This window comes from Medicago sativa, chromosome 4 (genome assembly GCF_051527215.1).
Source record: "Medicago sativa cultivar Bolivia chromosome 4, Bolivia_mono, whole genome shotgun sequence".
NCBI lineage: Eukaryota > Viridiplantae > Streptophyta > Magnoliopsida > Fabales > Fabaceae > Medicago > Medicago sativa.
The window spans coordinates 73,597,466-73,621,384 of NC_140752.1; the positions used below are offsets into that span (position 1 = coordinate 73,597,466).

The 23,919-nt window shown below is 32.6% G+C and overlaps 5 protein-coding genes and 1 pseudogene across 6 annotated transcripts; 5 read left to right on the forward strand and 1 right to left on the reverse strand.

Moving 5' to 3' along the window:
* The first annotated feature begins 1,418 nt into the window (after positions 1–1,418).
* LOC146931712 (senescence-specific cysteine protease SAG39-like) lies at positions 1,419–2,776 on the forward strand. Its single transcript, XM_085703265.1, has 2 exons — positions 1,419–1,968; positions 2,070–2,776. The coding sequence occupies exons 1-2, from the start codon at positions 1,530–1,532 to the stop codon at positions 2,660–2,662; spliced, it is 1,032 nt and encodes a 343-aa protein (XP_085559391.1). The 5' UTR covers positions 1,419–1,529; the 3' UTR covers positions 2,663–2,776.
* Positions 2,777–4,016: 1,240 nt separating this feature from the next.
* On the forward strand, positions 4,017–5,240 carry LOC146931713 (uncharacterized). The gene is made up of 3 exons (XM_085703280.1): positions 4,017–4,273; positions 4,366–4,410; positions 4,630–5,240. The coding sequence occupies exons 1-3, from the start codon at positions 4,118–4,120 to the stop codon at positions 5,008–5,010; spliced, it is 582 nt and encodes a 193-aa protein (XP_085559406.1). The 5' UTR covers positions 4,017–4,117; the 3' UTR covers positions 5,011–5,240.
* A 4,172-nt stretch (positions 5,241–9,412) lies between these two features.
* LOC146931714 (protein AGENET DOMAIN (AGD)-CONTAINING P1-like) lies at positions 9,413–10,074 on the forward strand. The gene has a single exon (XM_085703283.1). The coding sequence runs from the start codon at positions 9,539–9,541 to the stop codon at positions 9,974–9,976; it is 438 nt and encodes a 145-aa protein (XP_085559409.1). The 5' UTR covers positions 9,413–9,538; the 3' UTR covers positions 9,977–10,074.
* A 1,629-nt stretch (positions 10,075–11,703) lies between these two features.
* LOC146931715 (protein AGENET DOMAIN (AGD)-CONTAINING P1-like) lies at positions 11,704–12,367 on the forward strand. Its single transcript, XM_085703282.1, has one exon. The coding sequence runs from the start codon at positions 11,765–11,767 to the stop codon at positions 12,203–12,205; it is 441 nt and encodes a 146-aa protein (XP_085559408.1). The 5' UTR covers positions 11,704–11,764; the 3' UTR covers positions 12,206–12,367.
* Positions 12,368–13,147: 780 nt separating this feature from the next.
* Positions 13,148–16,687, reverse strand: LOC146931716 (replication protein A 70 kDa DNA-binding subunit B-like; annotated as a pseudogene). Its single transcript, XR_015008382.1, has 11 exons — positions 16,032–16,687; positions 15,661–15,925; positions 15,445–15,541; positions 15,221–15,348; positions 15,044–15,128; positions 14,571–14,700; positions 14,317–14,471; positions 14,118–14,238; positions 13,844–14,020; positions 13,667–13,738; positions 13,148–13,580 (listed from the first exon to the last, which is right to left on the reverse strand). The product of XR_015008382.1 is annotated as a replication protein A 70 kDa DNA-binding subunit B-like (transcript).
* Positions 16,688–19,483: 2,796 nt separating this feature from the next.
* Positions 19,484–23,715, forward strand: LOC146931717 (ATP synthase protein I-like protein). Its single transcript, XM_085703281.1, has 9 exons — positions 19,484–19,869; positions 21,087–21,136; positions 21,251–21,320; positions 21,527–21,628; positions 21,815–21,895; positions 22,030–22,121; positions 22,419–22,514; positions 22,946–23,014; positions 23,268–23,715. Exons 1-9 carry the CDS (start codon positions 19,558–19,560, stop codon positions 23,416–23,418), a joined length of 1,023 nt encoding a protein of 340 aa, XP_085559407.1. The 5' UTR covers positions 19,484–19,557; the 3' UTR covers positions 23,419–23,715.
* Positions 23,716–23,919: the final 204 nt, after the last annotated feature.

The following is a 23,919-nucleotide window of genomic DNA, read 5'->3' on the forward strand; positions in this document are numbered from 1 at the left end:
CCATTAGAGATTAAACTCAACGTAACTTTGTTGATTTCATCTTTGATCGTTTAGATTTAGTTGTGGATATTGCATTAGATAATAACGTTGCTGAAGAAGATCGAATAAGTTGTGTTATTGGGTTGCAAATCACACGGAACATGGAATTTATAAGCATGTTCGATGGTTGTAGTATAAAAGTTACAAGAAAAGCGTGTCAATTTAGACACCGTCAATGTAAACTAGTTTTAGAAATGTTAAAAAAAAGAACTAAGCATTTGGTAGTTGTTTTAATTTTTAAAACCAGTTATATAATAGGCATACATCATGATCTTTCTTTTGTCTTTAAATGAGCATCAGGCAAGTGAAGAGTGGAATTAAACCGGTTAAAAAAAACAGTTACCGCCTATATGACATGTGTTTTGTATTCACACTATAGCAAGTCTCTTTTCTTTTCTTTTTTGAAGAATATAGCAAGTCTCTTTTTTTTTTTTGTCTAGATAGCAAGTCTCTTTTTATTAAACTCAATTACTCAAGAGTTAAATAATAGATTGGTGAGAAAATTGATTTCAATCTTACTAATTTTAACATATTGACATTTTTCATTGAAAAAATCACACAGATCTTTGACATGGAGCATTTGATTTAGGCCGTGTTTGTTTTAACTTGAAAAAAATGATTTTGCTTTAAAAACGTTGAAACTAATTTTTTATTTAAGTACTATAATAAAAATCATTTTTTTTAAATATGAAGCTCTTACACTTAAGCATTTTTTATTTTGGAAAAACTACTAGGTTTAACTTTTCATTTTAATGTTAAAAATGATTTTTTTTTCTTTCAATATATGAAACAAATACTATTAAAATAATAAAAGTGATTCTTTAGATTTTTTCTCAAAAACTTCTCAACTTGGACTAAGTTGAACTTTAGGTGACAACAAAAGGCATTGGTCCACAAAGAGGAATAACTTATAACTAAAGTTTTTTTCTTTTCTCTCTCGCGTTAAAAAATAATGTAATCTATATATTACCCAAGGAAAATGATTTCGACGAGAGTATGATATCATAATATAAAAAGGTACGTATCACAATAAACTTAAAAAAGCGCACACGTTAGTTAACGTGATCCAAAATGTGTTTTGATTGTGACATGCTTTCTTTGTAAGAAAAATGCGTTCACTTGACAAAGAATTTGGCCGTTGAATAGAAAATTGTTTTAAGCACTAATGTAATATCAATATACGAACTACAACACAATTCATCATTAACTTGCCTATAAATACCAAAAAAATATGGGTAAAAGCACAACTCATCTTACATTGGGTCTCATTCAGAAAATTCTCACAGTTACGTTGAATAGAAAATTGTTTTAAGCACTAATGTAATATCAATATACGAACTACAACACAATTCGTCATTAACTTGCCTATAAATACAAAAAAAAAAAAAAATATGGGTAAAAGCACAACTCTTCTTTCTCACCTTTAACCGATAATTAACCAACCTGAAGTAGTTTTTGGTTCCAATTACTCACATCTTTCACTAATTAACATGGCTGCCAATAATCAATTATATCATATTTCATTGGCATTGCTTTTATGCTTGGGATTGTGGGCAATTCAAATCACCTCTCGCACTCTACAAGATGACCCTATGTATGAGAAACACGAGCAATGGATGGCTCACCATGGCAAAGTGTATAAGGATCTTCAAGAAAGAAAGAATCGTTTAAAGATATTCAAAGAAAATGTGAATTACATTGAAGCTTCCAACAATGCTGACAATAACAAATCATACAAACTTGGCATTAATCAATTTGCAGACCTCACCAATGAGGAGTTCATATCATCCAAAAATAGATTCAAGGGGCACATGTGCTCTTCAATCACCAGGACAACTACTTTTAAATATGAAAATGCGAGTGTTCCATCCACAATGGATTGGAGGAAGAAAGGAGCGGTGACACCCGTGAAAAATCAAGGTCAATGTGGTAAGTGTTTATCGAATAATTAATTCATTGAATTTCTTATAGATATATGGTCAAGTTTGAATTGTCATCTGACTCTAATTATTTTAAATATGCCTTCATAGGATGTTGTTGGGCGTTTTCAGCTATTGCGGCAACTGAAGGGATTCATAAGTTAAGTACTGGAAAATTGGTGTCTTTATCCGAACAAGAACTTGTTGATTGTGACACAAAAGGTGTAGACCAAGGTTGTGAGGGTGGTCTTATGGATGATGCTTTCAAATTCATCAATCAAAATCATGGAATCAGTACTGAGGCCGAATACCCCTATCAAGGTGTGGACGGAACATGCAATGCTAATAAAGGTTCAGCTCCTGCTGCTACCATTACTGGGTATGAGGATGTCCCTGCCAACAATGAGAACGCACTGCAAAAAGCAGTGGCTAATCAACCAATTTCTGTAGCCATTGATGCTAGTGGATCCGACTTTCAGTTTTACAAAAGTGGTGTCTTCACTGGTTCATGTGGTACTGAGTTGGATCATGGTGTTACTGCTGTGGGATATGGCATTAACAATGATGGAACCAAATATTGGTTGGTTAAAAACTCATGGGGAACCGACTGGGGCGAGGAAGGATACATTAGGATGCAAAGGGGTGTAGATGCTGCAGAAGGACTTTGTGGCATTGCAATGCAGGCATCTTATCCTACGGCTTAAATGTCAAACATGATACATATATTCCCCGTAAATTATGCTAAATTATGTAAATTGTGATTATGCTTGTGTATTTATTGATACAATTAAGGAATGAAAAGTAAATATTGTTGTTAACCCTTCTTTTTCTTTATTATTATGTTATTTTATTTTTTCTATATTTTTCTACTATGTTTTTTTTATAAGGTCAACGCATAATAACATCAAGAAAGAGAACAAATGATTTCTTAACTATACATACTTTAATCTTGTGTCAAGTGCTCTTAAATATTATTAAAAAAAGTAGAAAAAATACAAAAAAAAACTGGAGGAAATAAACCTAACCCAATAAAAACACACAAATGTGCAGGACAACCCAAACGAGCATTACAAATATTTTAAGCTACACATATGATCCAACCTTCAATTATTAATCCTAAATAAACAAAGGTCGCTATCTGGTGTATGAACCAACCGTCAACACAAAAAAAAATCCAAAAACCAACTACTCCCTATAGCGAGGCAATAAGCAACACCGACTCCTTCGAGTCCTATTAATCCAATGTTAATCATACGAATGAATAGGATTCTTCTATGTCTCTCACTACTAAAAAATAAAAATAGGGAGACAAATTTCGAGAGGGAAAACGCGAAATCCTTCTCTATTTTTGCCACTAAATTTTGCGACCAAAAAGTTAGTGAGAGGTTTTATTTTTCGTCACTAACTTTCGTCGTTAATTTTGTTTTTTCTAGTAGTTGTTTCTGTTGATACTTGATACACACGTATGTATAATGCATTTGTAGTTAGATTTGTTGATAACATGTGTAAAACGTAATTTATTTATTTATTTTGATTGAAAGTAGAGATTATCTATAGACTTAACCAACAATGAGTTGATTTAAATGGTAAGAAATGTGATGGATTTGATTCTTTTTTTAACCCTCGTGAAAATGATCATGTTAATCTGAAAGTTGGTCGAAATGTAAGTAGAGTCCAACAAAAAAATTGTCCGATCTAAGAGTCGAACTCAAGTTTCCCTAAACAATTTATTCTTGTTTAAGCTCATTAATCACATAATCACAATTGCCTGGTTGTGGATTTGATATTTGACTTTTGCACAGGAAAAAAAATCAAATATAAATGGAAGAAACACCTTGTGTATTTTATAGGTTCTTCTACAAAGATTAGTAATCAATAAATGACGGTGGTAATTTAGTACAATATGATAAAAAAAAAAATCTTATAGACTTAATTAACATGATGAAAATTTCCATTTAATTAGATTATTTAATTTTGTGAATTTTAATGATAAAACTATGCTTTATATCAACCAAAAAATATTATAAACTACGCTAAGTGTAAGAAAGATCTAGAAGAAACGGTAACAGATTAGTAACAAACTCGTGAAAAAGCGCGCGAGGAGGGGTATAAAACTTGGCCCTTCCCTCCTTCATTTTCAGTTTGAAATTGAAATTTCAATGGCAGAAGAATTCTCAACGGGAATGGCAATGGTACCACACGCAATCTCCTCGAAGAAGCGTTCAGCAAAGAACGAAAAGCTCTGCCTCGAAGATTACATTCATCTTCTTCACTCTCGCAACACCGTTGATCTCACCATGAATCAACTCAATCAGGTTCCATTCTATTCCATTCCTTCTTATTCATTCACCAAACCTAATTTTCAACTTCAATTTCAATTTTCTCATCATTTTCTTCTTCTTCTCAGGTCATTCGCATTCACGGCTTCAAGAAAATTCATCATGCTCCTAAGGTTCGTACAATTTCTCTCTGTTTTTCCTTTCTTATTTTCTATCATGTAGATTTTTAATTGAATTCAGAAGATCTGTTGTAGTAATAGTTAGTTGAACTAGTTTTTATTGATTTATTTTAATGTTGCTGTTGATCTGCTAATTATCATAGAACGAGAGATTGTTGATGAATAATTTCGTTTTATGAAATTTGTGAAACCGATTTTGAATCTAATTTGCAGAAAGTGTTGACTGATGCTGTGGACGCGATCGATCTGGTGGATCTTCCACGATCCACGCTTTCCGAGAGCATTTCCGCGTTCGCGGTGCTGACTGTGGAGGAAGCCGTTGCCGATCTCGTCGATCTGAACTGGCAAGAGTGTTGTGTCACTTCTATCCAGAAATTCGGTTGCTGCGAGGATCGGAGATCGTTTCCTGCTTCAGTGGATCAGAATCATGGAGTCGCGAATCAGTTGCATTCACAGAGCCGTAGTCTCATTCCTGAAACTTTTAAGCGTAAGCTAGAAGCTACAAAATTGGTGCCAAGGCGTAAGAGAAGCAGTATTCAATCTCTTCACTCTTCTGCGTCAATTGTTGATTCTGCTTCGCTCGCTTCGTGCTGAACAAATGACTCTACTATTCTATTGCTTTTTTCGCTCTATCAGTTATAGTATATGCATGTTGTTCCATTTAATCAATGTTAGAAGTGGATTATGAAGATGTAAATTGAGTTAATATGATTCTTCATGTTATATCAGTATTATACATGTTTGGTGAGTTAGAGAATCATGATACTATTCTCTATGACTTTCAATATTTGAGGTAAATAAATGTTTAGGGGTTTTACTTTGAATCTTTTCCCTTATAGTCCTGTTTGTTGTATGCTTACTCATGGATTTTTGCCAAAAGAATCATCCCTTGCTAAAAATAGAATTAGAACTAACAGGTTCTCCATGTTGGACTGAAGTATTTAACCAGGCATGTAAATTCAATAATAATCTGTATTTTCCCAATTTAACCATAGAAGAAACTGAGTAACTAAACTATCAGGACCTCAGAACAGCAACATTAGCTTCTGCCTTATAGTTCATATTTTGTGGCAACATAATTGCTAAGGATTCAAATTCAAAATACTATGCAAGAATTAAACTTCAAAATAGCAGTGCCACCATTTGAAGTTGCATCAGTATTCAATGAAAGAAGAAGAAATACACAAAACAATGCTCCTTAACACAATTTTCCACAAACAGGAGGTAAAGCTTAGGGATTAAATAGGCCAGAAACGAATAGGGTTGAAATGAAGTTTCTTTTCCCCGCTAGGAATTGTGGCCAATCAACCAGAACAAAAACAATGGAAAGGTAGATAATGAACTAAATTATAATCAAACTCAGATTACCGATAAACCATATAGTAGTGTAAAGATTATTGTACAATAACAAATGCTGTTGAAACACCATCTTCTAACCATGAATGTTTACAATCCAATCACTGCTAATTCCAGCATATGTAGTAGCAAAATAATATTTTCATGCATGGTAAGTAGTAATTCAATTCTATGCCAAAATTAGTCTATATACTACAAAACTACTTCCCTACTAATTGAATAAAGCTCGATGTAAACAAAATTTCTAAATCTATCGGTCATAATGAGAATCCGAGATTCAAGGCTGCTATTCCTTGAAAGGGTTTTCTTCCAACACATATGGTTTGTGCATTGACACTGGTATTTTTTCATATGTTTTGAGATCATTGGAGCAAAGGAATGAAATAATTAACTATACCACGTTTTACTTCTGTTTACTTATCATTATGTCCATGGCATGCGTTTGTTAGTGTTTTATTTATTTATTTACATAATGAGATTTTATGAGGAAAGGAAAATGGGTATACAATTCATGATTTAGTTTTTAATAAAAATGGAAACTAAATTGACAAAACCATATTTAATTCACTTTTTTTTAAGGAAAAACCATATTAAATTCACTTATTCATCAAGATGTGGTACTTAATAATATTGTTGAATGTGTAGATTTACTCACAACAGTAATGCCATCAAATGCTTCTTAATTTCTATTAACGACATTTATAGGTGTGATCCTGTAAAAGCATGCAGATACCTCTTACCAATTTTCACATAGGAATCAGGATGACTCAACAATATTTTGTTTTTAAGATGCTATATTTTCCGTTCCTTGTTATCTTGTGAAATTTTAATTTTGAATTGCTTTTTGCTAGAACATCATGGTGTTGTTTGATCCATAGAACCAAAGCCACATAGTGACTCAAGATATCTTGGTGAATGACATAAATATTTTTTGTTGAACAGGAAGTGCCTTCTGGGTTTCTAAGCTTAAACAGAATCACGAGCCACGACAGGTCTCACTCTACAATATTCAAATTCAAGTATTCAATAGTGCTTTTGCTGTTCTTTTTCATTCTTTTGTTCTCTCTTTATCTATTAACTCATTTGAATTATGAACTATATTATGGAAGTTGATTTGAGCAAAGAACTCTCAGCTCCTGTAGCAAATAGAGACACCAACTATTGTAAAAGAAGTGTATCTTCTTTTGATTTTTCCCTGATTAATTAATATATCTTTTGGAATTTATGAGTTATGATCGTCAGTATTTAATTCTCTTTATCTATTTAATATCGAATTCTATTTGAAAAACAAAACAAGTGCATGGTTTGATATGTTGTTTTACCACAAGGTTCATTTATCTTTCTACAAATTTAATGTCGACCAGGCGACTGAAAGTGAAAGCAAGAGGTAAGATGGACATTAGCACCGACACACCACGAGCAAGACAGATGGAATAGAGCTGCAGCATAAGTAACTTTTCTATATATCACTTTAAATCCGTGATTTGTTTCTATTTTTTTTACTAACTGGATATATTTCCAGCTTAATATGTGTATAGCCTAGGACTAGTAGAACATAGGGCTCAGCCCGTAGTTTACTTTTGAACCTAAAATGTTAACTTGACGATTGTTAATATTAACTTCCTATAGCATGTGATGTTTAGGGAATCAAGGAAGTCTTGTGAAAATCACGAAGTATTGGCTGCTCAATACAGGGAGCAGTATGATAAGGTTGTCAATGCTGTTTTCTGGTTGCTTTTTCTTCATGTTTGTTCTGTCTTGCCTTTAATTGAGATCATGAAGTTCTCGAAAACATTCTGAAAATGCCGAAGTTTTCCGAATTCTTCTATTGTGATGGCATGTTTAGGTTGAGGAGACGATGATGTTGTGATGTCTGCAAGACTGCAACAGACGCAATGATCGAAGTGCAAGATGGAGGGCGAATAAGTTCTTGTTCTTATGTTTGCAATTGAGTAGAAGCATATGCTTTAGTTGGAGGAGGTGACTTGACTTCTATTTTTCGTACACTAGATAAGTCGGAGGACGGGGAAGATCATGTTTCTTAACCATTTTTGTTTCTTCTGGAGTAAGCCATTTGAAGGCATCCATTCATCTTTTGGTGATCTTTGTCATAAGCTGCTTGTGATCTTTATACCAATTAGCCAAGTATTCAACCTTTTTTAGCTTAGCCAGCTGAAGAACATGTCTTTCATGGTAACCAACCTAGGTATTCAATTTCTCTATCAAACTTCCCAACTTTTGCAAACATCGGTATTCATTAAAAGGTTATCATGATTTAATAAAGCATTCTAATGCGTTATTGATATTTTTTTGTAAGATACTATTTTTATAGTCTTTTTAGTTAAGTATTAGGCTTATTTTCATCGGTTATAGTGTTGAGAACATTATCACCCAAGGCTATATCATAAACCATATCACACAAAGGTTTCTTAATAATCCATGGTTTAAACCATACATTATTATCCCCATCTTCTATCTTGAAAATAAAATCGTCGTTTATGAAGTTCATATCATTCAAAATGGCTTTCCAAGTCGAAGAACCCATAACTGGTTTATCAAGAAAGAGAGCAACTTCGTTCATATACTTGTTTGCCAAAACTTCGACCCATGGTATATTATAATCTTGTAAAAGGCTCCAAACCAACTTACCCAGTAAAGCCACATTTTTGAAACTGTGTCGTGCGAATATCCAAGTCACCGATCTTCCTGGGTGGAGTAATCTTCTTCCAACTTGCCAATTTTTTTTTATTTTTTATAACTAAACAATCTAAGGTCTCACAAGCATACTGAAGAAACCATTTAATATGCATATTGTAAGGTGGAAGGGAGGTAAGAACCGCATTAGCAATCGTTACTCTACCTTATTTATTAAGAACTTCTTTTCCAGGCTGCCAACTTTGTTGATACATTATCATAAATCTAAAGAAAGTCTTCTTTTATAGTGCAACTCCAAATACTTATCCAGCCTATTGTGACTTTAATTCCCGCATGCTGTTCTAGATTCACTTCTGTTTCCCTATACACCGCTTTGGAAGCATAAACCATTGATTTATTAAGTTAAGGCTAACTTTTAGACCTAAGAAAGAGCAAAACTTATTCAAAAGATTAGATATATTAAAATTGTCAAAAGAAATAGTTTTTTTTTACAGGTAAATTAATAATTATATAAAGAGTAAAATTGGTTGTTTCGAAAAAATAAATTGGAAAAGAAAAGTCATGTCAAAAGTTTATATTTTCTTCCCTTTTTTTCCTATATACATAGTATAGTATACTAAATAGAATAGATATATTAAAATTATCAAAAAAATGATAGGATAGGATATACTAAAATTAAAATTATTTATTTATTAAAAATTTAACTATATATAAAAGATTACCTTTAATTAATTTTATAAAAAAAACAGCTGTGCGTAAAAAAAACAGCTGTTATTCAAAAACTAAATTGTTAAATATATTTTTTGGATAGAAATTTATTAAATACATTTGACAATAAAATCAGAATTATCTCACATATTTGGTTATAAAATCCAAAAAAATCAACAAAAAAGGCAAAACAATGAACTTTTCTAGAAGAAAAAATCTCAACCGTCCAATCACACTAAAGTTACCTTTGAAAAATCTAGACCGTCCAAAAAATCACAATGTCACACAAACAACCCATCTCCTCAGCCATATAACAACACAAGGTGTGTGTTACTTCAAACTCAAAAAACAACTTCCATCCCTCTCAAGTTTTCTTCGTGTAGATTCTTGATATTGTTCAACCATGCGCCCACCAATGAGGAGAGTGGATTACAAAATAGGAGATAAAGTAGAAGTATGCAGTAGAGAAGAGGGGTTTTTCGGTTCGTACTACAAAGCCAAAGTTGTTTCATGCCTCGAAAATGGACAATACATGGTTCAATACAAGAATCTTTTGCTTGATGACAAGTCTGGACCTCTTGTAGAGACTGTTTATCCATACGAGCTTCGTCCAACACCACCACGTGTTCGTAATCCTCATGAGTTTCAACTCAATCAGAAAGTGGATGCCTTCCATAATGATGGTTGGTGGGTAGGGCAAATCACTGAGAAGATCATCAATGAAGAGGGTCATTACTATAATGTATATTTCAGCACTAGCGTAGAAACTAATTGCTACCCCTATGATCAGATCAGAGTTCATCATGAGTGGTTTGCTGGAGAGTGGATCTTGGATGCATAATTCATATCATAATTCATGATTGTGAACATTCGTCTTGTTTTATGTATTTTGAATTGGTTATTGGCAATAAAATTCAGTCTTTTAATTTCTTTGGTTAATTTTGTACAGTATTTTTTTTTCCTTCATTTAATTGTGTTTGCATCGATCTTTTTCTTGTTCTTTAAATTAGTTTACTATGGGTGGGTTATAATACCGTTAATTAATTGATCAATACCAGGGGCTGACTGGGTTGGGGTGTTTGTTGATAACTTGCAAGGAAAATAAAACCCTTTGTGCTAATAAAGAGGTTAATTGGTAGTATTATCTACTGTAATCTATCCCCATTAAACAAGTACGTTGAACTTCTTTGAGCACCAATAAGGCGTTCATTTGATGTAATTATTCGTTTACAATTTAGTATATCCCGTCTTTTTTTTTTCTTGGGGAAAAAATGCATCTTTTTTTATATTAATGATCAAATAAAATAATACAATCTTTCTTGATAAAAAATAATGTGTAAACAATAAAGTGATATACCAAAAAAAATAATATGAAGTTAATAATTGACAACTAGTCATTTTTTTTATAATGAATACAAATGTTTATGTGTTTTTTATACAAAAAATTTGATTTTGTTTACACAAATAAAATGACATGTGCCAAAAAATTAAATGAAATTATTTTTGTCATTTTGATAGTTTTTTTATTAAGTCCATAGTAGATGATGGACAATGGTGGATGATGGAGCTCATTTTGAATAAGGTTATAAAAAATTGAAGAAGAAAAGTCAAAGTTTTAATTATTCTAAAATATTTAAATAAGGTAAGTTAATTAAGATTGATAATCATGTAAAAAATTGTAAAGAATTTGCCAAATCCCTTTAGACTAAAGGAAAAAAATTGAATATTAATAATAGCATTAATATATTATAATGTTTTACTAAACTTATCCAAAAAAATGATAAGATATACTAAAAAATGAAATTAATTATATAATGAAATAGACAACCTTATAAAAGATTACCATTAATTAAATTATATGACAAAAAAATGATGTTATTCAAAAATCAAATTAATAGTCTTATAAAAAAAGAAACCAAATTATTAATTATGTTTGACTGTAGTTTTTAAAAAAAAAAACAGACTAAGAAAACAAACAATCTCACATATTTGACTGCAGTTTTAAAAAAAATTGACTAAGAAAACATACTTGTTCACAAACTCGACAAAATTTAGTAAAACAATCCTAATCTATCCACAAAGTTCAGCGAAAAAATCCTATTCTCAAGGGTGTGTTTGTTTCGAGTGTAACAAGTTTATTCTTAGAAATAACATTCCTTGGAATATAAAGATAGAATCCTATTCTCAATGAGAATTTTATTCCACCATATTTTTTGGGAAATTTTTTTTATTACCAGGAACATTTCATACCCGGGAATAAAATTTAATAAACTTGTAACAAACATATGCATATGCTTTTTTATGATTTTATTCACAGGAATCTACAATTAAAACTTGAAACAAACACACCCCAAGCTTTGAAATCATTGGCAACAAACGAATCTTTTTTATACAAAATTTTTAACCGTCTAGTAACGCTAACAACTACTACTAAGTAACCTTCCGAAATCTTATGAAAACTAGTTGGACAAGTTTCCTTCCATAAAAACCTAAACCGTCCATGTCAATCTCAAATACAAACACCGTGTCCCTTCAACTATATAACAACTCATAGTGTGTTACTTAATTCATTACAACAAAACTTTAGTTGCTCATTATTTCTTCGAGTAGGTTATTGATTTGTGAAATCATGCGTTCGACAATGAAGAAAAGGAATTACAACTACGGACACAAAGTAGAAGTATGCAGCAAAGAAGAAGGATTTGAAGGTTCATACTTTGAAGCTACAATTGTTTCATGTCTCTTCAATGGACAATATTTGGTTCGTTACAAGAACCTTTTGCAAGATGATAAGTCTAGACTTCTTTTAGAGACCGTTTATCCATACGAGGTTCGTCCATTACCGCCACGTGTTCGTAGTCCTTGTGAGTTTCAACTCAATCAAAAAGTTGATGCTTTTGACAACGATGGTTGGTGGTTAGGGCAAATCACTAGTGAGAAGATCATCATGGAAGAAGGTCAGTACTATAAGGTGTATTTTGACACTATCTATGAGACGAGTTGCTACCCTTGTGATCGGATTAGAGTTCATCATGAGTGGTTTGATGGAGAGTGGATCTTAGAAGCATAATTCATATCACAATCATGATTGTTAATCAAGACTTTTGTTCTTTCGCTCAAATTATGATACGTAAGCCTGTAGATCGATTATATTGCATTTACAAATTGTAAACATTGGTCCTGTTTTATGTATTTTGAATTGTTTATTGGCAATAAAGTTCAGTCTTTTATATTCTTTGGTTAATTTTGTACAGTAATTTGTCCTCCAATTATTTGTGTTTGCATCGATCTCTTTGTTGTTCTTTAATTTAGTTAAGTATTGATGGGTTATAATACCGTTAATTAATTGCTCAATACCAGTGCCTGGTTAGGTATAACTTGTAACTTGCGAGAAAAACAAAACCTTTTGTGCTAATAAATAGGTTAATTTGTTATCATGTACTCTAAGATATATCCCCATTAAACAAGCACATGAACTGCTTTGAGGTTAATTTGATATAATACTAGAACGCCGACCCGTGCATCGCACGGGTCTCACGGGCCGGAATAATTTGATACATAATAAAACGAAGAATTAATTAAGTTTTTAGTCCCTATAAATATATCAAATTTCGTTTTTAGTCCTCATAAATTTTTTTGATAGATCTTGGTTCCTATAAAAAATTTCAGCACGTAGTTTTAATCCCTATTAAATTAAAATTTGTTTAATTATGCTTAAAATTTTAAATTTTTTAATGATTTTTTACATACTTGTTTAAAACATTATAAAATGTTCCTTCGCTTAAACACATACTAAGCAAAGGCAAGCATACTAACTTGGTTTTGTCAATCTGTACTTTTAATTTAACCTGTGAATGTGCGGGATCTAGTTACTCAAGTCAAATCACTATTGAGTTTTCTTCATCAAGCATACCAACTTGGTGAATGACTATCTAACATTCAGAAAAATATTAACACCTTCCGGAGGTAGATCTAAAAATAAATTCCATACATTTAGAGGTCGAAGCGCTAATAAAAGACAATGATAATAAATTTTTGAAATAATACTTATGCCAATGAATAAATTTATTTAGGTGGACTGGAAAAAGTTTCCTTAGCTAATTAAATATAGCCGACACAGCAACTTGAAGAAATTTAAAAACCAAACTGTAAAAAACAAAAGGAAAAACCACAGATTATTTAATGTCTGATTTATGCAGATTGAAGGAATTCGATAACAAAGCAAACGGCTCCAGCATTCGAGCAAGCTAAACATCTTTGTCGTCCTTGTGCTCAATTTTGACAAGAACAACTCTGGTAGGTTTTGTGACCGACGTCTGGCCAGCTTCATCGTCATCAACAACCACATAGTCAATGCTATTAGAGGACCTCTTAGCACCTATTTTGGTGGTTGGTGTGTCAATCACACATGTATTGCTGCATGAGTCCTCAACCTCTGGTACATCCTGCATACATTGGCGACAAACAATTTGATCAATTGTGTTACGGATTAAACCTTTACAGACTCATGAAAGATTAATGTAATAATTACCATCTGAACATTTGAATTGTTTGGCGCAGCACCATCCACACTAAGCTCAACAACAGATCCATCGTCGGGTTTCTATCACGTATACATCAATAAAGGGAAGCAATTAGCAACACGATTCTTCCTTTATGTGCATTATTCTATAACAATTATAAAACCGTAATATCAGTTATGTTCTACCTTCAAATTATACTTAAACATAAATTGCTCAATGACACCAACATCATCAGATGCCTTCTTTACGGCATAATTCTGATACTTCTTTACGACATTTCCTTCACCAACCTCAACCTTGAAAAGAATTTGCTTGTCAATCAGCACATTAAAATCAGCAAGATAATCATTGCCTACTGCTCCCTGCTCAAAAATAATAAAATGTTAGTACAAATTTTCGTCGGTAGATATACCTCATATATAGACCACACATTTATACAATTATATAATACACGACTACCTCATCACGTTCATTGATCAAGTCTTGCACATTACGCCCAATAAACTAGGTCACCTGGCGATCAAAAAGAACAAAAGTAGTGAACCCTGTGTCGTCCATCACGATGACATGCAGCTTGAACCTATCAAATAATCAACTATATCAATACAATTCCACGCATGATAAAAACAAAAATTATATTCGGATAAAATTTGTTTGCCTTGGGACTGCACCCTTGCAAGTTTTACACTTGCGACAACAGAGCACTCCGTTGTCAACGGTGGCCAATGAAGCACACTGGGTGCATGACAGAAAGTACCAATCAACCCCAGTTTCGATCTCACATATAGTGGCAAGCACCGAACCTTGACAGATCTGTAAATATTTCGTAGCCTTTTGCATAAAAATATTGAACAAAAATAACAAAGATGAATCCAAAAATACATCTAAAAATTTCATTAAAAAGATAGCCACCTCAGTTGACTCAATCATGCTTTCAATTGTCATTTGGTTGGTGTTGAGCAAGTCATCTGATAAAGACGCGGAGCTGTTCGTTGAAATCTGGCTGACACTTCGGGTTAACTGTATTGATGCATTTTTCGTTCTAACAAAAGGGCACCAATGTCAATAGAAGAGTAGCGAGACTCAAGTAGCAAGGTAAGGGACAATAACATATGACTCATGTAACCTATTAATAATAATTGGACAATAATATTTGATAGTGTTACTATTAATATTGTGTTGCCCTTTTCTGTGTGCACATCTTCTCAAACTTTCTTACTTATTACAAATTCTAACATGCCATCAGAAAACTATTGTTAGTGGATATCTTTTGGGTTGTATGCCAAATAAGCTACCCATAAAAGATGGGAGGACCTCCAGACAACTTAATTACGACCAAAAAAACTTGTCTTTATTCTATAACATATAAAAATGTAAATGGTTACCCTGTCATGTACGCAGCGACTTCAGACAAATCGCCATTAAGTATCAGATTAGTCCCATTAAAGGCATTAGCAACTCCCATAGCACCTAATTTTTCAAAAATTCAACAGCAAGTGAACATAATTTCACATTTCATTCTTGATATCAGCAGAAAGCACAAACTTAAACACATGACATACCTAAATACATGCGTGTCTTGCAGAACTGCAATATCAATATAGTAGGTGTGTGGTTGTCATGGTTGCCAAAAAAGGTCACAATTTTGTCAGCATGATCACCCCAAAGAGAGCAATGCAAGTGGTTGTTTCTGTAATAAAATATTACCAAAATATCAATTCAGGAACATAAGGTATATTAAAATTATATTACATGAACCAGATACAAAGAAACAGACAAAGCTTACTCAAGATCCTCTAAAGTGAGATCAATAACCCTGCTTTTCCTTCCATCCTTTTCAGTTTCCCTTATATCACCTCTTTCAATTACATGACCAATAACATCTGAAATTACGTATACAAAAGCAAAAACAAATAACGTTTGTATGAAATTCCTAAAGGAATGCTTATAGGTAGTAATAATGTACAACACACATTCAGAATTGAAGTCTTTGAAGTCTTACCCCTAGACACTTCCTCGACAGTTGAAGAGAGAATTTCATTGAATGGCTTGAACTCAAAAACGTTCATAGGGATAGCAGGCGAGTGTGCTTTGGTAAAAGTTGAATTGTGCATCATACTAAGCTTATGTTTGTGTGAAGTTACCTTATAAGGACCTTCATTAAAACCTACAATTGCATTTTCAAGCTGATATGTACCCCCTTCTTCAACCATGGACCTGAACCTTGCCACCAAATCTTTTCTAGTTGTGGCGTGAATACGTCCACCCTATTGACGACAACAACATCAGTAAACAGCTGGTTAAATTACATAACTAAAAAACAACGATGACATTAGTTTAATTTTAAAGCTAAGAGTGCAAACATGTAAAAACCTTTTCATCGACCAGTAACATGTTCATGAAAATGATGCTAGTGGGGACCTTCTTCTCTCAAATCAACCAAATGTGAGCAACTCGCACACACATTTTGAGGTTCTTTCTTCCTCCAGAAACAACTGAGATTGGAGTGTATTTGGCAGACATCATTGGCCGGTTTTTTCCTTTCCAAGAAAGAGAATGCTTGCTTAGATTGAGAAGGTCTGGCTAATAGGTTATGATGTATTTATAGAAAAAGGTGCAATACGTGTGAGTAGGATATGATGGTTGAGCAATAAAGAGTATTACTTATCACGTTAAGCACAAAATAGTGGAACAAAATTAGGAAATGGCCAACATTTTAGGATAAGGATTAATATGAATCAGCCTGAAATTAATATTGACATAGTGTGTTTACTAAGGATTGACATCTTGATAAGCATGAATGATTGAAATACTCGCTATTTTTAGGAAATAGCATAATTTGTTATGCACATTGTGTTGACTTCTCTGCATAAAAAATAGGTGATTTTGTTTACTAAAGATTGACATACTGATAAGCATGGAAAAATAGGACATTCTGTTAACTAAAGATTGACACATTGATAAGGATGAAACACATGACACAAATTAATATGAAAGAGTTTTTGCGTAAAACAGAAGAGATAATAGGGCCAATTTGTTTCGGAAGTAGAGATAAATATGAAATAGTTGTTTCGGAAAATAGAAGATATAAATATGAAATAGTTGTTTCGGAAAATAGAAGAGATAAATATGAAATATGATCAATGGCTAAAATTGAATGACGCCTAAATGTGCAAGATCCAATGGCTTAGAAAAGTAGAGGGAAAAATGGGGGAAATATTAGGGTTAGGGTTAGCAGCTTGGGGGGATAAGTTGAAGTAGAGATATATATGAAATAGTTGTTTCGGAAAACAGAAGAGATAAATATGAAATAGTTGTTTCGGAAAAATAGGGCTATAGATAAATATGAAATAGTTGTTTCGGAAAACAAAAGAGATAAATATGAAATAGTTGTTTCGGAAAATAGAAGAGATAAATATGAAATATGATCAATGGCTAAAATTGAATGGCGCCTAAATGTGCAAGATCCAATGGCTCAGAAAAGTGGAGGGAAAAATGGGGGGGGGGGGGGGGGGGGGGGATATTAGGGTTAGGGTTGGCTTCAGGGGTATGAAATATGATCAATGGCTAAAATTGAATGGCGCCTAAATGTGCAAGATCCAATGGCTCAGAAAAGTGGAGGGAAAATGGGGGGGAAATATTAGGGTTAGGGTTAGCTTCAGGGGTTAAGCTTTAGTAAATAAGATATTGTACCCAAATCTTTAGGGTTTCGTTTTACAGAAGTATTTTTCTGTTCTTCAAAAGAAAATACTTTTCTTTTTGTGTTTTGTTCATGAAATAATATTCTATTATTTGTTTTGCAAAATCTTTTGTATTGTAATGTAATATAAATAATTATAAACTAATTTTATTTAAATATTTTGTACTGTAAAGTCTTATTGTAAAATAATAAACAAATTATATGTTTTATTAAGATTTATTTTAACAAAAAATACTATATTGTAAAGACTAAATCAATTAATATGTAGGTTCTAAACTTAAAAACCAAGTCAATTCTTACGAGGGCTTTGAACTTAAACACAAGTAACCCTCTATCTATGCGGGTTTTGAACTTAAAGACCAAATCAACCCTTATGAGGGCAATGAACTTAAACACAAGTAAGCCTTTGTGTGGACTTTGAACTTGAAGGCCAAGTTAACTCATGTGGGGGATCAGAACTTAAAAATCAAGTTAACCTTTAGAAAATTGCTCTTCTCCCAACAAAAAACACTCACTCCATACAAACTAACCAAAATACCCCCCACGTGAATTAACTCGCTTTCGATCAGCTGAAGTATAACCTACATGAGTTAACTCACGCTGGGTTATAACCTACGTGAGTTAATCAAGTGAGATGTATCAATGTAGCGAACGTGACTTAAGTCACGTTGGGTTTAACACCTGCATGACTTAAGTCACGTGGAGAGTATTTTCGGAAGTTCAGTTGGAAGTGAGCAATTTTTTATGGGAGAAGGGCAATTTTCTAACCTTTATGAGGCTCTAAATATAAACGCAAGCAAACCCCTTTGTAGGCTTTGAACTTAAACGTAATTCAACCCTTACAAGGGCTCTAAACTTAAATACAAATCAACCCTTGTAAGAGCTTTGAACTTAAAGGCCAAGTCAACCCCTTTGAGAGCTCTGACTTAAATGACATTACACTCATAGATAAGGGAGATTTTCTCCAAGCACTTCGATCCCAAAAGGACCTCATGCTTTGAAGGTTGATGATATGTATTGCGCAAAAATTCATATTCACAAGTCCAAAATAAATATTGGACATGCGCCCTCACCAAAAGAGCAAAAACACGAAGGCTTCATCCAATAACGAACTCTGCCGAAGAGCAAAAACTCGAGGGCTTCGCCCAGATAAGTGAATTCGCCCAAAGAGCACAATTTAAAGTATAATGAAAGAATTGAGATAGAAAAATTGCACAAGGTGAGAGTAAAACGAAACTTGAGGAACAAGAGACATTTAAAGAAAAGAAGTCCTTCGTCGTTCACATCGAAACAAGAGAAAATTACAACAAAATGATTACATGAGCGGCCACGTTAACATCATTATAACTCCCACGTTTTCCCTTAGATGAGTTTTTGAATTTTTTTTTCCTTTTTTAAATTAATTTCAACATGTACATTTACATGTGTTTAAAAAATGTACACATTAGTATTGACCATGTTAAAATTAATGGGAGCTTTTGTAAAAGGGGCTAAAGTTGAGGGGGGGAAGTGCGATTTTTAAAACAAGAGGGCCAAAATCCCTAGATTTTAAAAGTTGGGGTCAAAAGTGTATTTTTGCCAAAAACAAATTCAATTGAAAGATAGTTAGTTTTCAAATTTAGTATAATCTAAGCATAGATTTAGTTTTAGATTGAAATTTGAAAATGAAATGGATTTTCAAGGGTAATTTTTGTCCAAAAATTAGTTGTTTGCTTTTTTTTTTTTAACAATAAATGTTAGTATTTCAATTGTTATGGTAAATTTTGTTTCTCTCAATTACGGGACAATAGATAGTTTCTCTCTTTTTTTTTTTTTTTTTTTTAGTACAAGAGAGGGCAAAGCCCAAAGTTTCTCTCTTTTCTTAATCCCCAAACAATAAATTCCATAATCAAAATCTTAAATTCGAACTTCAGATTTGAATAAATTCTACATACAACAAAATAATTTTGAGATCAAACAAATTTATGAAAATCAAATAATAAATTTTGGCTCACTCATGAAACCAAAGATACACTTATCATTAGAAAGTGGGTAGTAGATATTTTGCAAACACCCCTTTTAATAGACACACTTTCTATTCACACAATACCAATATATATACCATTCATATGAATCATATCTATCTATAGATTACTGGTTCTGTGTCTTCAATACATAGCCACAACACAGGAACCAGAACATAAGATAGTGAGAAACAAAATGGGAATTATGAACTACTACAATTGTGTAACATGTGCAGCAACACCAATGTCACAAGATTCATCATCATCATCATTACCACCAAACCCAAGACAAACAAAGGTTATTCTTCCCAATAAAAAACCCATGAAATGGTCTACTGGTATGGCTCCTGGTGACTACGGTGGTCCTCCAACAACCACCAAGCTTCGTAAGTATTGGGGTGGTGGAGACCCTGACCCTTTAGCTTCTGATGATTATTTGTGGAACAAAGATTTTGTTCCTCATTTTGAAAGGATGATTCAGCCACCTGAACAATCTTCTCCTTCAAAGGTTTTTACTTTTTTTGTAACATTCTATAATTTTCCATCTGGGTGTGTTTGAATTGGTGCTGTTTTGTTGGAATTATTATGGATTGATTGATTGATTGATTGATGAATTGCTTGTGGGACATGTATACTTGCTAGTTATGATGATGATTGTGTATGTACACGGACACGACACTAACACATTACATGAGTAATAATTTGAGAAAATGAAGTAATTGAATGTAATCTGACACACTTTCGATCAGAAGTGTCAGGTGTTTTCGAGAGTTTGTTACTTGATTATTGTGTTTGGATTAATGAATAAGAAAAACTTATTATGTCTATTCTTATTTTCATATATTGAATTTTGAGTTTAAGTAAAGATAGTCACTTATCCAACTTAATCCTAATCCCTTTCAAGCCTAACAAGTAACAAGCACTGAGATTTACAATGAAGATAGTTATGTTTTTCTCTGTGTTCTCTATGTTTTGCTCCTATATGTAATATATAAGAATGTTGTCCCAATTTATTTTCTGTATTATAATTAGATTTGATTGGTTAGCCCTTTTAAGTAATATTGATATTTGAGACCATTGGAACAAAGGAGTAAAATTAACAGAACCAAATTTTACTTTTACTTCAATTGACTTATCGTTAGATCCATGCGTTTATTAGTCTTTCTTTACATAATGATACTCTGTGAGGAAAGGAAAATACATACAAATTCAGTATTTAGTAGAAATGGAAATGAAATGTACAAAACCAGATTTAATTCACATAATCATCAATGTATGACACTTCATATGTTGTGAATGTGTAGATTTACTCACAACAGTTATACCATCAAATGCCTCTTAATATCTATATCTATTGAACACATTTATGGGTGTGGAAATGTATGGAGAACAGTTACTTTGTTTAGCATGGAGTTAATTCATTCCAATTTTCAGATAGGAATCAGAATGATACTAAACAATAGATGGTTTTTACGATGCTATCTTTTTCATTCCTTGTTGACTCAAGAAATTTTAATATAATTGGTTTTTGATAGAACATCATGGTGTCGTTTGATCCATTGAACCAAACCCGCATTGTGACAAAAATGTTGGTTGCTGGTAGTGGTGGTGACTCAAGATATCTTGGTGAATGGCTATCGATTATTTTTTTGAAGGAAGGATATTGATTATTTTGTTTAATTCCATGAATTGGTACTGACATAAATATTTTTGTTTTTTGAACAGGAAGTGCCTTCTGGGTTTCTAAGCTTAAATAGAGTCATGAGCCTCGACAGGTCTCGCTCTACAATATTTGTATACAAGTCTTCAAATGCACTTTCGTTGTTCTATTTTTTTTCCTTTTGTTCTCTCTTCATCTATTGTTAAGTCATTTGATTTATGAACTGTAGTATGGAAGTTGATTTGAGCAAAGAACTCTCAGCTCCTGTTGTACAGCAGCAAATAGAGACACCAATTATTGTAAGAGAAGTGTATCTTCCTTTGATTTTTCCCTGATTAATATATCCTTTGGATTTTATGAGTATTTAATTCAGAGGGTATTAAATATTTAATTCTCTTTATCTATTTAGTATCGAATTCTATTTGAAAAACAAAAAAAGCACATGGTTTGTTGTGTTGTTTTTCCAAAGGTTCATTTATCTTTTTACAAATTTAATGTCTACCAGGCGACAGAAAGTGACAGCAAGAGAGTAAGGTGGAGATTAGCACCAACACGCCGTGAGCAAGACAAATGGAATAGAGCTACCAAAGCTGCAACTGACGGCAGTGTAAGTAATTTTCTATATATCACTTTAAATTTATGTCATTTGTATCTAATTTCTAACTTACTGGATATATTTTTCAGCTTATATAGGTGTATAACCTAGGGCGGTGTAGGACATAGAGCTCAATCCATAGTTTACTTTTGAACCCAAAATGGTAACTTGACGATTGTTAATATTAACTACCTACAGGATGTGATGCTTCGGGAATTAAGGAAGTCTCGTGAAAATCCCGAAGTATTGGCTGCTCAATACAGGGAGCAGTATATTAAGGTACTAAACACCGTTGTCTGGTTTGTTTTTGTTCATTAAACGTTATGTAAATCTTACACCTCTTCATTCATTGTGACATTGATCAAATTACATACTTTACTAATTCTGTTCCTAAACTTAATTTGGCTTTTCAGTTAAAGAAGAGGTTGCAAGCGCTTACATTGGGTATAGGTGGCGTTGGTCTTGTTTCAACTTATGTTTCTTATTCTCCTGAGATTGCAGCTAGGTAGGTACTTTGATACTTCTACTACTGATTAACTTGGTTATTTTGAATTGGAGATCCTGCTACCTATACTATCAAATATAGTTAAACTGAGATGATTAAAAGAAACAACTTCTATGAAATAATCAGTGTCATGTTTCCATTGAGGGATATTGGATAAATTCACTGTTGTAATAGATATCAATTATTATTGCTAAAATTCAAAGTTACTGACGCAAGATGAACACTTAGTATACCTCTAAAGAATTTTTTAAGGTTTATTCATGTGTGCTAATTCACACTTTTCTTTCATGTTTTTAGCTTTGGTGCCGGCTTTCTTGGTTCTTTGGCGTATATCCGCATGCTGGGAAGTAGCATGGACTCACTAAACCCAAACGGTGCAAGGGCTGCTATCAAGTAATCTATAGTTGATAGATTTACTATGCAGAATTTAATTTCTTCAGTAAACAACTATTTGATAGTCAAGTGTGAAGTTTCTATTTTTTTCTCGGTAATATTTGAAGTTTCCGAAAGAGTTTAATAACTATTTTGCTAACAAATTTTAAACATGCATATAATTATATTTCATCTTTCGATATTATTCAAGATGTGAACAGGGAGAAATATATTATATGGTAAAATATGCTGGGGTGTCTATATAAATTTAATGTAGGGTATAGTCATTAATAATTATACTTGTGAGCGTGTATAGTCATCTGCACATGTGAGAACACTTGTTAGGCATAGTGATCACTTGCACTGTTATAGCCATGAACATTGTTTCATTTTTCACGTTGTTCGTTGGCATAGATAACAGAGGCTTAACAACTTGTGGATGTTAATTGCAGGGGAGCAATTGGGCAGCCAAGATTACTGGTTCCTGTTGTATTGGTTATGATTTATAATCGATGGAATGCGTAAGTCCTCTTTTGATATGCGATTGGAGCAATTACTATTCTATTAATGAAGGCAATAGAGTGAATGAGAGTTAAGAATGGTAACTCAGATTTAATAAATAGGAATGAGAATTAAGAATGGTAATTCAAATTTAATATATAAGAGTGGATTCTTTTAAATTTTGTTTCATTAACCTAGCTTTAGTTTCTCCAAAACCTAGAATATTGGTTAAACTCGGTGTTTTAACTGCTTAACAAGGCTGTTTCAATGCAGGATTCTTGTTCCAGAATATGGAATTATGCACTTAGAATTGATACCAATGCTAGTTGGTTTTTTCACATACAAGATTGCAACTTTTGCACAAGCTATAGAGGAGGTGATTACTGTTGCATCAAAGGACCTAAATATATCGACCAAAGACTAAATTTGGGGTTTCTCTTACATTAAACATGTATTGATAGCATTATTTTTCATATTAAGAATCTTAATTACAACAAGGGACATATAATTACATTCATATGTTCCTTTTGTAATAATGTCTAAATATATCTAGTGTATTTTTCCTCTTTGAAGTGACAACACATGTTTGTAATCTTTTTTCCTCTAGTGTATTTATGACGTTAGTTTCATTTCAGTTGTATTATTTTAGATCAAGTTATAAGCAAATGTAAGATCATTTGAAATGCATCAATATAACTCAATGAGAATTAACTTGTAAAAATGATTTGATATTTGATATTTGATATTATTGCTACATACTTTTTATCACACTCTCAACTAAAGTTTGTTATATAATAACAACCAAAGTGAATTATCTAGTAAAAGAGGTAGTAAAACGATGGCAGTGGAGCTAGTATAATCTTATGGTTAAAAGTGTTCTCTATCATTAATGTTATTGAAATATTTTATTTCAAAGTTTATGGTT